The 14,060-nt window shown below is 38.1% G+C and overlaps 1 protein-coding gene across 1 annotated transcript; it reads right to left on the bottom strand.

Moving 5' to 3' along the window:
* Positions 1-1,487: 1,487 nt before the first annotated feature.
* Positions 1,488-9,959, bottom strand: LOC139323280 (nucleoplasmin-like). The gene is made up of 6 exons (XM_070952585.1): positions 9,899-9,959; positions 9,263-9,345; positions 7,482-7,601; positions 6,522-6,615; positions 3,018-3,127; positions 1,488-1,514 (listed from the first exon to the last, which is right to left on the bottom strand). Exons 1-6 carry the CDS (start codon positions 9,957-9,959, stop codon positions 1,488-1,490), a joined length of 495 nt encoding a protein of 164 aa, XP_070808686.1.
* Positions 9,960-14,060: the final 4,101 nt, after the last annotated feature.

The following is a 14,060-nucleotide window of genomic DNA, read 5'->3' as shown; positions in this document are numbered from 1 at the left end:
TCCCTATCCAAAGCATTGGCAAGCAGAAATGAAGCTACAAACACCCTAACACAATCAAAATATAGAACACTACATTACATTGGTCTATCGGGACTCTCATGTTCTAAACCGGTTTGCTGTTCATAATATACTGCTGCTAATGCAGATGGATTTAATGTTAGTTGGGAATTAGTTATTTATTCACAATTAAACTAAGATATAAAAAATTAAATAAATAAATAAATAAATAAATAAATAAATAAATAAATAAATAAATAAATAAATATTATTGTCTCTTGCCTCCGTGATCAGGTGGCCAGCACCCAGTTAAATGCCAATCACTGGGGTATGCCAAGAGGAAAGAGATGCTTTTAGAAGTATTTAGTAGGTTACATGGGAACATAACTTTAGACTTTTAATTCAACAGTGTTCGTAGTCCACCAGGAACAATAAAAAGGAAAAATTCCCTTTGGATCTAAGTGAAAGACGTTTAATTACCATTTTTAAGTACCTATAGAACTTAAAAACTCAGGTTGTGCATCCCTGGGGTAAACTTAGCTTGGGATGAGAAATGGTGAAGATGTTGGGGAAGAAATGGAAGGAAGAATAGACAAACAAAGAGGTAGTAGACAAATTAGTCGACAGTTTTTCTCTTAAATGGCACTTTGATCCTATTGGAACAAAATCTGGGAAGAAGTATTTCCACTCATTCCAAGAAGAGAGGAGGGAAGGAGGGAGGCAGGCAGGAAGTTTTCTCTGACAGATTCCAATATTGTGTATTGATCTCTAGCTAGCATTAAAGATACCATGCTAAAATCTGTATGGTTCTTGTCCAATTGCATGAGCTGGACAACTGGAGTTCTAGGAGCCATGCCTGAGAATGTAGCAACCTTTATTTAACTTATATCATATAGTATACCCTATCCAAATATTAGATCTGCGCTTAGGATCTCTCCAGACCAATAGCATAGGGGGAGCATTGGTAATTGACAAGGATATAGTCATGGACTGCATTTTTTTAAAAAAAAACATAAGACACCTTTTATTTCAGTTACAAACATTTTCCTTCAATTTACCCAGAAGATAATCGAAAGTAATTTAGGTTGGTCATCTGTATCTTGAGTATGTCCTGCTGTGATTAGGACTGTCCTACCCATTTTTGCCAAGTGGGGCCCTAGATCTCTTCCCCACTAAACCTAGATGATCACCACCATTGTTCATGAATATGGGCAGTGAAAACTGCTACCCAGTTCCATAGCATGCTTGCTTGCAACTGATAAATAACATTGGCTTGACTCACTATCAAAAAAAAATAGTCATTGGTGATATCCTGCGTATCTGCCTTTCCCAACCACCCATTCAAAAAGGAGACCATGGTAGACCCACAAGCAAACAATTGCTTTTACTGCAATACATTTTTAATCAGGCTTCTTTAGAATAATCCATTGGCAGGAACCAGTCCCAACTCGATTCTTTGGCAGGTCTCCTTCAGATAATACTTGCTGCAGCTAGGAAATTTGATTCGATGTCTCTTCCTATGGAGAAGAAATCCAAAGATCACTCATACAACCCACATCACAGGGTTGTTGTTTTGGAGAAAACAGGAGGAGGATGGATAATTAGGCATCTTTGGTGCCTTGAGTTATTGATAAAAATAATAAAGGCAACATAAAAATAAATAAATCAGGACTAGAACTCACAGCATCCCAGATTCTAGCCTGGCTTCTACATCAAACTGGCTTCTCAGTTAGGATGTTGCCTATGTCCAAATGGAACTTCATGGTCTGTACAAAGAACCTTCCTTTTCCATCTCAAAGAAGGCAGCCAAGGAAAAATCATGCTCTACCAGAGGGAAATCTGGAATTTGAAGAACTAGTCTTGAGAATTTGTTTCCTTGGTCATAGAATAATTGCTATGGTGAACATGGCTTATCCATGTTTATATTACATTGCCCCTATCTCCCCTAGGTTGCATTCTAAACCAGTGGGACCAAATCTACTAATCTTGGTTTTTTTCCTAAGCAGGTGAACACTTTGGCAATGCTATTGAAAACCACCCACTGGTTTTATTTATTAAGGAAGTCTGTGGAATTTATACAACATCTAGAGACCTTCTTGGAAATAAGGAGGATGCAGAACACTGATTCATTATTTCTCAACAAGCTAGCTTCTCTATTATTTTTAACTGTAAACATATGTTTAACAAAAACAAGCAAACAAACAAACTGAAGCCAGAAGAAACAGGGAAGCTTGTGAGTTCTGTGGTCACCATATTGTCTAGGACAGACACAAACTTCTGTTCTTTCCTTTCAACTAGCATATGGGGAATTACATGCACGTTTTCTGTCTCCTGATTAGTAATCAGTATGTAAGATCTCCTATCTTGCTGTTTACAATGACATTATTATAGTTTACAATCTTTGAACTCAATAGCACCCTAAAGCCAATTAGAGAGATTGTGGTGATGAGCTCTTTATGTAAATGGGGAGCAATTAAGCATCAGGACCTAAACATTAATAGAATCAAAGGAGTAGAATTTATTTATTTAGAAAATGTATACATAACTACTTATCTTAAATACAAGTAGTCCTTAACTTATGACCACAATTGAGCCCAAAATTTCTTATTAAGTGAGACATATGTTAAGTGAATTTTGTCCCATTTTGACAACCTTTCTTGCCTCAGTGGTTAAGTGAATCACTGCAGTTGATAAGTTACTAACCCAGATGACTTGGGACACAGCAGCGGTCATAAATATGAACCAGTTGCCAAACTTCTGAATTTTGATCACATGATGTTGGGGATGCTGGAAAAGTCATAAAGTCATTTTTTTTCAGTGCTATTGAAACTTTGAATGTTCACTAAACAAACTGTTGTAAGTTAAGGAATGCAACCATACGGGTGGATAGATTTTAGATTTCTTTTTTTTTAAGATGGTAGAAAAGTCTGGAAAAGTAAGAAACTTAGCACAACTGAATTTTATCAATCCATCCACCCTGACTATGGAAACCCTTCATCCATAAAATTGACCTAACTCACAGCTGGCATCTCCGGACTTGGTATTTCTTCTTCATCAAAGCTGTCCTCATCAACATCGACATCATCTGGAATGTCCTCATCTGTCGGCTCATAGTCGGAGTCGTCTTCCACTTGCAGGAGAGAATTACAAGGCAGTACTAAACATAACATCCACCACCACTGGGCCCTTTTGAAGAGCATCCCCTCCTTTCCCTTAGCACCCAAAAACGTTCTGGACCACCCGCAAGAGACGTCTGAAAGCTGTGTGCCTAGCAGTGCACTTAAGGAGGCAGCTGGTAAACCTTCCTTTGATCACCGTTAGCTCAGCCACCGTCCTCAGCACCAACAAGAGTTCTGTGACAGTTAAAATGAACCCATGGACAGAAGCAGCAGAATGGAAGCCAGAGCAGCATGTGATGTCACAAAGGCAGCTAAAGCTGGGGTGTTTTTTTTAATGCTGGGAGGAAAACAGAGGATAACTGAGTTGGAAGGGACCTTGGAGGTTTTCTAGTCCAATCCTCTGCTGAAGCAGGAGACCCTATGCAATTCCAGACAAATGTCTGTCTAGTCTCTTCTTAAAAGCCTCCAGTGATGGAGAACCCATAACTTCTGAAGGCAAGCTGTTCCATTGGTTAATTGTTCTCACTGCTCCTTGGTTCTAAGTTGCTTCTTTCCTTGATTAGTTGTCATCCATTTTTTCTTGTCTTGCCTTTTGGTGCTTTGGAAAATAGGTTGACTACTCTTCTTTGTGGCAGCTCCTCAAATATTGGAACACTGCTGTCATGTCACCCCCTAGCCCTTCCTTTAGCTAGACTAGACATACCCAATTCCTGCAATCATTCTGCATATGTTTTAGCCTCCAGGCCCCTAATAAATGGTTATCCAATATCTTCTTAAAAACCTCCAGTTGGAGCACCTACAACTTCTGGAGGCAAGCCGAAGCTTGTAATTATTGGCCAAATTACTTTGACTGAATCAGGTTTGCTGTGCCTCAATAGGTTTCATTGGGTTCTGCTTCATAGGCGTAGTCCCAGACTTTAGACACTGAAGCCCAAGAGTAAATCTGTGTAGGAGTATCAAGGTTCATGAATTTTAATTTCAAACTATTTATTTTGTATTCACATGTAAAGGGTTGTTCAGGATGCCTTTCTAATCCACTCTTGGTTTCATTCCTCATAGCAAGATCTCTCAATACCATAGTAGCTTCAATACTGTTTTAATCCCTTTTATTCTATTTTTAATACATCGTCTGTCTTTACCTAGCAATATTTCCAGTTGACCAAATATTAAATAAATTTAATAAATATTAAATAAAGTAAATTCATATATTAAAATGCAAGAGAGTTAGTCTTTTTTTTTCTTTTTAAGGCACTTTTTAAATTGTTTTCTTTGTTGTGTGTCTTTTTCTTCTTTTTCTTTTTAAAAATATTTTGGCATTTTGTATTTTAATCTTCTTTGAATAAACTAAAAATTTCAGATAAAAAATGAAAGTATATTTTGCTTTATTGTTAAGACTGTATAAAGATACCTGACTTGTTCTTCTATCTATACCAATGTGAAAAGATGCTATTAATGTGTTTTTATAATTAGCCGAAAAGAACAAAATCATGGAATTATCTAAAATGGGGATCTAAGTACAGTTATTTATTTTATTTTATTTTATTTTATTTTATTTTATTTTATTTTATTATTATTTTATTTTATTTTATTTTATTTTATTTTATTTTATTATTTTATTTTATTTTATTTTATTTTATTTTATTTTATTATTTTATTTTATTTTATTTTATTATTTTATTTTATTTCTATACCGCCCTTCTCCTGCGGGACTCAGGGCGGTGTACAGCCGAGATAAAACATTGCATATAAAATTTAAAAACAGTTTAAAAAACAATTAAATAATTTCGGCCCAAGATTTAAAACAACCCAATTAAAACCGAATTCAATTAAAACTGAGAGGATGGGATCAAGCCAGCCCGGCTAGATGGAATAAGTGTGTTTTCAGGGCCTGACGAAAAGTCCAGAGATCTGATATTGTGCGTATCTCAGGGGGTAGGTCATTCCAGAGGGCAGGTGCTGCCACAGAGAAGGCTCTCCCCCTGGGGGTCGCCAGCCGGCACTGCCTGGCCGACGGCACCCTGAGGAGGCCCTCTCTGTGCGAGCAAACTGGTCGGTGGGAGGCTATTGGCAGCAGAAGGCGGTCTTGCAAATACTCCGGCCCTAAGCCATGGAGCGCTTTAAAGGTGGTCACCAACATCTTGAAGTTAGAAAAATTAACATATAAATTGAAACCAGTTGAAGACGAGAAAGGATATTGATTTCTACATAGTATGATTTTATAAAGCACTCATGTGTGGGTATTATTTGCTTGTAAAATGTTAAAATTTTTGATCCTCTTAAATATTACAGTTTGTACAGCTGTTAACATTTAACAACTCAAGCTCTGAGCGTGTCACTTTCTTTAGCAAGAAAAGACATCAAGTGTCAATATCTTTTTGATTATTGGTTTAGCTATGCCCTGCTTTGAATAGGAAGTTTAAAAATGGTTCATAAACTGGATAAAGAATAAAACATTACACTTCCCTGCAGAAGGGAGGGGGGGAAAGCAACAGATGCCTGCAGGAAAGTAAGTTAAATAATGATTTCTCCCCCCCCAACCCGCTCCTCAAATCCCTGTTAGCTGAACAAATTAGACCACATAAGGGGTGCTTAACCATTCTTTTCATACTCATAAATTCGGCATGCCTATATTTGTCTGTTGCAGTTAGGATGATGAAGCAGTTTACAAAGAGGTTTTTTTTATTTTAAAAAAAAAAGCCCAAACTTTGGAAAAGATTAGACACCCCTTCTCCTGTCTATCGCTTCAATTGATCATCTCTCCCCCACCATAAACCTTTGATTTCTTTTTTAAAAAGAAAGCAAACGCCTAGATAGTGCTATTTCACAACACAATTATAGTTAATAACCCATCACAAAATACATATCATCCTTTCCCAATTTTGTGACTAGACCAAAACATCAATAATCTTTCTTGTGATGATGGGATTAGGGGTTTGTTCCACTTGAGGGGCATCAGGTTGGGGAAGGTTGATATGCATGGTCTTAAAAAGCCATCATAGATTCATATATTAATTATGTCAATCATACTTAGTTTTCAAATTCCTTTCCTACATTGGTATCTGGAAGCTGTATGCAGCTGTTGGCAATGTTGCATTGAGCAATAATTCATTGACAACAAAAATTGGATGGATTAGCTGTCATGGTGTTTTAGCTGCTGCTACATATACTCTCTGGAGATACAAACATATTCTCCCCATACTTTGTATATTTTTACATGAAATAAGAAAACCTATTACTTCTTGGTTGTTATCTAGGTATACAGATTAATTCATCTACATCTCCTGGTGGTTTGACAAATGAATTTCTACATACAGACTCCAGGTCACATCTCCTGATCTAATTATCTACTCACTACTTCCCAGTCTCTTCTCATACATGCACTTAAGAGACATGACTTCTACTTACGGATCAGGTGCTGCCCGTTGAGATATACTGGACCCATTCCTGATTTTAGGATAAAAGAAACCGGGGGGAGCAATTCAAAGCCATCAAGACACACCTGTTATAAAAAAACAGATGCCATGTTTCAGAATGCTGCTCTTATCATTCCCCTACAATATATGTAGGATGCTGATGAATATATTGTATGTTTATATGTATATTGATTATATTATATTGTTGTTTGTGTGTACACTGAGAGCTTCTGCACCAGAGATAAATTCCTTGTGTGTCCAATCACACTTTGTCAATAAAATGTTCTGTTCTGCTGTATTCTGTTCTATTTTCTATTCCATTCCATTTTGTTCTATTCTATGCCATACCATGCCATGCCACGGCATCTAGTCCTAATCCTAGTCTTAGTCCTGTCCTATTCTGTCCTATTCTGTCCTATTCTGTCCTATTCTGTCCTGTTCTGTCCTGTCCTGTCCTGTCCTGTCCTGTCCTGTCCTGTCCTGTCCTGTCCTGTCCTATCCTATCCTATCCTATCCTATCCTATCCTATCCTACCCTACCCTACCCTACCCTACCCTACTCTACTCTATTCTACTCTACTCTACTCTACTCTACTCTACTCTACTCTACCCTACCCTACCCTACCCTACCCTACCCTACCCTACCCTATTCTTGTGCATTGCACACACTATACTACACTACACTACAAGCTGTCCAAATACAGCTGGCATGACATGTCCAAATAACTTTTCATCAGATGTTGTCTAGTCAATAGCTCCCTAATGCACTTTAAGATATGAGTGCCTAGAAAACTACCTCTCCAAAGATTGTCCAAATTGTTAGTTAGGAAGACTTCTGAACCATTTGTGAAGTATGCACAGATATAAATTAAATTAAAATAAAATAGCACAAGTCATTTAATATAAATTTAAAATAGCATAACACACACACCCTACATTCCCCTATGCATTACCATTGGCAAGACAGAATGTTTCAATGATACAATGGGTACTGGCTCGGGAACACTGGCCATGTTTCTGGACTCGACAGCCACCACATGGGTCTCATCATCAGCATCTTCCCCCAGGGACACCTTGATGGTAAGAAACAAAAAAACGGCCCTTTCTGAGTATTTAAGTAGCAGCTTTTACAGAACTTCATACAGGGCTGCACTGAAGCCTTCACAAACCTTCCTGAACGTCACTGTCTACCATTCTTCAGAGTATGTAGAACGGGGAGCATTTTCAAAAACAGACACATTGTTTAAGGTACTGTGGGAGCCCCCACAAACATTGGACTCCAGCCCCCATTATTTTTGGCATTTGGCTATGTTGACTGGGGAGGGTAGGAATTGGTATCTATGGAAATCTAGAAGGACACATATTCCCCATCATTAGTTTATGAAAAGGAATACTTTCCAGAAAAATGTGAAGAATTATGTCTAGAGGTTGCAATAATGTTGGAAAGTTATTGTTGGAAATCTTGATGCTCTCCAAGCTTAGTTGTTTGTTTGCAGCTGTTTTATTATCTGCACACAGGTAGTTCTCAACTTACAACAATTCATTTAGTGATTGTCCAAAGTTACAATGGCACTGAAAAAAGTGACTTATGACCATTTTTCACACTTATGACCATTGCAGCATCCCCATGGTCATGTGATTTACATTTGGATGCTTGACAACTGACTCACATTTATGACCGTTGCAGTGTCCCGGAGTCATGAGATCCCTTTTGTAACCTTCTGACAAGCAAAGATTCATTTAACAACCACATTACTAATTTAAGAACTGCAGTGATTCACTTAACAACTGTACTAGTGAGAAAAGTCGTAAAATGGGGCAAAACTCACTTAACAAATTTCTCATTTAGTAATATAAATTTTGGACTTAATTGTGGTCGTACGTTGAGGACTACCTGTATAAACAGGGAAAAAAACCCACAGTCACTAAATGTTTGGGTAGATTCTCAGTCATCCAAGTCCTAGCTGTCCCAAAAGTGCTTTTTCAAAAACTTTTATTTTTCCTTGAAGTCCTTTCTCTTGTCATCCAAGCAGCTTTTTCAGTTCTTTTCAAAAAGCATCTTTGGGACAACCATGATCTAGATGACTGAGAATCTCCATAGACATCCAAGAAGCTTCACTGTTTTTGACAGGATGGGGGGGCTATGAAGGTAATAGTTCTGACAGGAGGGGGGGGAGTTGGAAGGCTCATATTTATTTGCAGTCATCTGGTCTTAGCACACTTCCTGAGAGTTCTTCAGGCCATTTGGGGGTTTATCTGATCCCACACTCACTAGCATTGATGACATTACCTAGTCCAGGGGTCTGCAACCTTAAACACTCAAAGAGCCATTTGGACCCCTTTCCCACAGAAAAGAAAACACCGGGAGCCACAAAATCCTTCCTGTGCCGGACTATTTCTTGAGCGGCCACAGAACTAGCATATGTAATTGAATTAAACGTTCTGTTTCCTTCTGAAACTTTTCTTTTCTTGGATTTATCCATGGTTGGCCTACCAGAGGTTGAAAAGCTCAATAAATCTCATGCTGGCGGGTGTTGCACATTGGTGGTTGTGACACATATTTTGAGTGTCAGGTACCGCAGCACAGGGATGAAAGAGCCACATGCGGCTCCAGAGCTGCAGGTTGCTGACCCCTGACCTAATCAGGTAATGAAATGGTTGCAGGCAAATTTCCAAGCTCAGTGAGCACCAAGTTCAACCATGATCTACGGAGATTCTCTCCTATTGAACTTACCGTCCTCAAGTATACCAAGTGTTCTAATAAGTCATCATCTTCTTTCACTACGCATCTCCGGGTGGTGTGATTCAATTCACAACCTATACAGAGACATCATTAAACCATACAGAAAATAGAAAAATAGTAAAGGATAACATTTACCACAAGATATATTTATCTGGGATAAGCTGCAAATGTATTTTGCATGTTTTCCTGAGTTTTTTTTACTCAATCTGATGGATTCTCCCTGTCTCTTCTCCCTTCCCAAAAATGAAGAGGGGAAAAATTACTTTTTGAGAGAGGGAGTTTTGCCACCCATCTTAGTTAAGAGATGACTGAGGCCAGTAATTGTACAATCTCTCCCCAACATTCTGCAGTCCTTCAGAATTCTTACACTTCAGTAAATTGCCAAAGGGGGATATGATATATCATGAAATTATTCAATCTACGTTATCTCTTTGGGGAGAAAAAAAGAGGTGAGAAATTGCATCTAAAGTGTAACCTGAGATGATCAGAGATGCTCCAAATGGATACTAGTGAGGAAGGGTTTGACCAGTCTAATTTGGCTACCAAAAATCTCAATTCATTTTTTAAAAAGCTCCAAGATTTAATAATAAAAGGATGTTCATTTTACTAGCTGCCAACATGTCTTACCCCACAAGAGAGACACATGATTTCCTTCAGCAGAAGATGAATTTGAGGAAAGTGAGGTCATCTTGATTAGGTAAATCTGGAATAAGATGTCAAGGAGGAGAAAGAGAAGATCTGAAAATATCAGAATATGATAATTCCAGAACTCCAGGAGAATTTAAGGAAGTCCCAACATATCTGGAGGGAAACAGGTTGATTAATGTATAAACCTTTGCACTATTCATTCCCCAAGCTCTTTTGGGTAAATGACAGCATGTACAGACCTTTGAAGACTTTGATTGAAGCGCCTCTTCAAAATGCTTTGAGGCTTGAGTAAAGTAAGTCCCAGGCTTGTTCAAAAGCCCTACTAGACTGACTCTCACCTGGGGCACCCGGAAGAGAGAGGGTCTCATCAGAGCAACATCACTTTGCATATCTGTAGCACGTATTTCCAATGTGTTATGCAGATTCATTCCATTTTCGGGGCTGCTTATTTTTCTTGCAGAATAATAGCTGCATTATCATATCGGCTTCACACACTGCACTCAAAACATTATCAGATGTAAATTCCAATCCACTTTCAAAGGGTGCTGAGCCCCCTGGTGGTCCATTAATGCCATTGCCAACTTCTATTTGCAAACAGCTTATGTTGTTCAAAAGTGGACTTTCCTAGGATAGTTTCTGCAGCTGCTAGAGAGAATGTCTGGCTCACCAGCCTCCCCCTGGGGGTGGATGGCATGGTTCTGTAAAGGGATTATTATACAGAATTGACTTGGCAGGAGATATGCCACCGAGGGAAAGCAGGTAAGTGTTTTTGCAATTTACTTTTGGTTTAGTTTTGTGGTGTGAAACTGAGTGCTGACCCTCCCTGTTACTGCCTAATAGCTACCCAATGATTCTTGGCCAGCAACTGGCAAGTTGTAATTGCAAATCTACAGCACTGGCTGAGAGCTGGCAATTAAAGACCCAGTATGTAGTTGCTTCATTTCTTTTGTGAAATTGGAAAGCTTGGGTGAAGGAAAGTCATCCGTAGGCAATGAGCCATGGTTCATTTAACCTGGTTCACACATAAGCCATTCACAGGTGCATTCATCATATTGGATTAAAGTAGAAACTGTTCTCTGCTACCACAGTGAATGGATTCAAATGGTTTCTAAACCAAAATCAGTAAACCAGATTATATCGGTATGGATCCAGTCTTTGTCTCTACCACTTTGAATCTAGATGTTTTGCTTACTTGCTTGTTAATTTATAAGCAGACCTCATCACCAGAGGAGTAGAAACAAAATACTTGCATTTGCTACCTTAAAAGTATTTACAGTTGATTAGTAGCTGCATTCAGACAAAATGCTGACCACCTTCAGTTTTAACTTTGGTTTTCTGGAAGACAAAGTTGTGCAGAACCAATCCAGTTCATTCATTTAAGAATTGGTTTGTTACCTATTCACACTACAAGTAGTCTTCAACTTATGACCAAGATTGAGCCCAAAATGTATGTTGTTAAGTGAGAAATTTGTTATGTGAATTTGCCCCGTTTTATGACTTTTCTCACATTTGTTAAGTGAATCCCTGACTTTGCTTGTCAGGAGGTCACAAAAGGGGATCAAATAACTCTGTGACACTGCAACCGTCATAAGTGTGAGTCGGTTGTCAAGCATCCAAATGCCAATCATGTGACCCTGGGGATGCTGCAATGGTCATAAGTGTGAAAAATGGTCATGGCACTTTTTCAGTGCTGTTGCAACTTTGAAATATTCTACTAATAACCAATATGCCATTGCAATATTTTGACATATCGTAGAAGGGATATCATAGTTACCAGAAATAAAGTTTTCACCTTATTTTTTTAGTAGCACTCAGATTTCATAGCATGTTATTTTCTAAACAGCTTTTTAAGGGAGGAGGAAAAAAATCCTCTTTAAAGAAGACTGCAGCAAAAGTGCAAACAACCCTCTATGTTCTGTATTTTGCATGACAACCTACAACTAAACAAAAGTTTAGTGTATTCAACTCCTTTTTCTAAATCCACGCCACACACTGAACTATAAACTGTGAAAAAACTGGGTTTGTCCAACATACACTAATTGGAAATGTTCAGTATGGGTTCAGTATGTCATATGAACACAGCTGAGGCTAAGCAAAATACTACAGAAAGTTATTTAAGGTCAGAAAAATAAGATACTTGTAAACCTAAACAAGCATAAGTTTAGGATGCTAATGGCATATATACTCTCACTCTTAACATATACAGCCCATGAATTGCTAAACAAATCTAAACACAAATATAATCATAGTTCTTCACAAAACTGTGCGTTGAATATATTCCTACTATTATCTCTTCACAAAACTGTGCGTTGAATATATTCCTACTATTATCTCGTAGAATAACTTCTTTGGAAGGGATAACACAAACCAAGCTACAACAAACATACACCCAGTATTTTAGAAAACCACATACTTAGCAATATATCAGCTATAGCAAGCTACTTACAGAATGAATAGAGCATTAAAAACTTGGGAAGTTTTATGTAAAGCTCCTTTATATGCTCCACCTTTTAGCTGTTCTAAGATGAGGAGCCACACCCCAGTTGTTAAAGGCCTGTAGCTTTAAATTCCCCCTCCGCAGAGTTGTGTAACTTTACTTCCTCTTTTTACACAGAATCAGTAGCATGAATGAAACTGTCTGCTTAAAATTTGCTTGGTTTACAAGTTAACCTCTTTGGCCCTATTATTGTCAGGATGAACCTCATTTGCTTGCTATTTCAGGCAGGTTTCTATGTGTTGAGTTGGGAAGCTCTGATATCCCAGGTGCTATTAAACTGCAATTCCCAGAAGCTTCAACCAGCGTAGCTAATGGGGGAAGAGTCTGTGCAGTGTAGTTCAGCAGCATCTACCATCATCAGGTGTCCTGTGCTTCTGAAGAATGGTGGTAGTATGGTTGGAGGTAGTGGTTAAAGCATCAAGCGAGAATCTGGGAGTCCTTGAGTTTTGGGCACAAAGCCACCTGATTGATCTTGTGCTAACCAATTTTTTCAGCCCTAGGAAGAAGGTAATGGCAAACTAGTTCTCTGAAAAACCTTTCAAGAAAACTATATGGAATTGTTCAGGCAGTCTCCAGATACTGAACACAATTGAAGGAAAGGGGGAAAAAAACACTGGCAGCTCTCTGATTATTAACAACTTTCACTATAGTTCATTCTGGCTGGGGTGCTGAGAATTATAGCTCAACAGCAGCTGCAAGGTCAGGGGTTAGTAAAAAGCAAATATTCCATCATTTTTCACTTTCTTGGGTTTGCAGAAGGAGCACACAAAAACTTTATTTCTGGTAACTATGATACCCCTTCTATGTCAAAATATGGAAATGGCATATTAATATGTAGTGTTAATAGTACATTAATAATTAATAGTAGTATTAATAGTAATACTAATTTTACTGATCACTAATTACTAATTTTACTAATAATTAGTATTAATAGTAGAATATTAAGTATATGTCTAGGCACTTTCTTCCAGTAACATGAATGACAACTCGGTCCAGCAGGGGGCAGCAGGAGACAACTTATAATTGAGTCTTCAAGCTAGAGCAATTTTCCAATTAAAGTAAACCGAATCAAGCAAATCTTTCTTTTTATGCTTGGGAGAAAACTAAAAGAAACTAGTTCTGATCTTATAAATGAGGCTGAAATAGAAAAATGTGTTCCAATTCCAGAATTTAATGCTGACAACAAATTAATTCGTTTTGTCAGATGTGGGCAACCAACGGAAGCTTTGAATGTCAGCAGTAAAACTAGCTTGTTAGATTTCATCAGCACTTAAGAAAAATGTATAATCATTTGAAGGGCTAATCATCCATGACATTTATAATCATTTGAAGGGCTAATCATCCATGACATGACTAGCCATGTCATGGATAGTCCACGTTGTTACATTGTCCATTTTGTCCATGATGCTACAAGAAGTCTTTGCCCTAATACACTTGTTTTTAAAAGTGCTGCAGGATTTTTGTTTTGTTAGTAAGGTTGCAAATGTCTGAAGATGCAACCGGGATGAAATCCAGTAGGTTTTGACAGGTTCAGTAGCGGAAATTTTGAGTAGTTCGGAGAACCGGCAAATGCCACCTCTGGCTGGCCCCAGAGTGTGGTGGAAATGGAGATTTTGTAATATCCTTCGACCAGGAGTGGGGAGG

This window comes from Pituophis catenifer, unplaced genomic scaffold, assembly GCF_029215685.1.
Source record: "Pituophis catenifer annectens isolate HBS135680 unplaced genomic scaffold, rPitCat1.0.hap2 SCAF_12, whole genome shotgun sequence".
Lineage (NCBI taxonomy): Eukaryota > Metazoa > Chordata > Lepidosauria > Squamata > Colubridae > Pituophis > Pituophis catenifer.
Note: the sequence above shows the minus strand (reverse complement) of the source record. Positions and strands in the feature narration are given on the sequence as shown.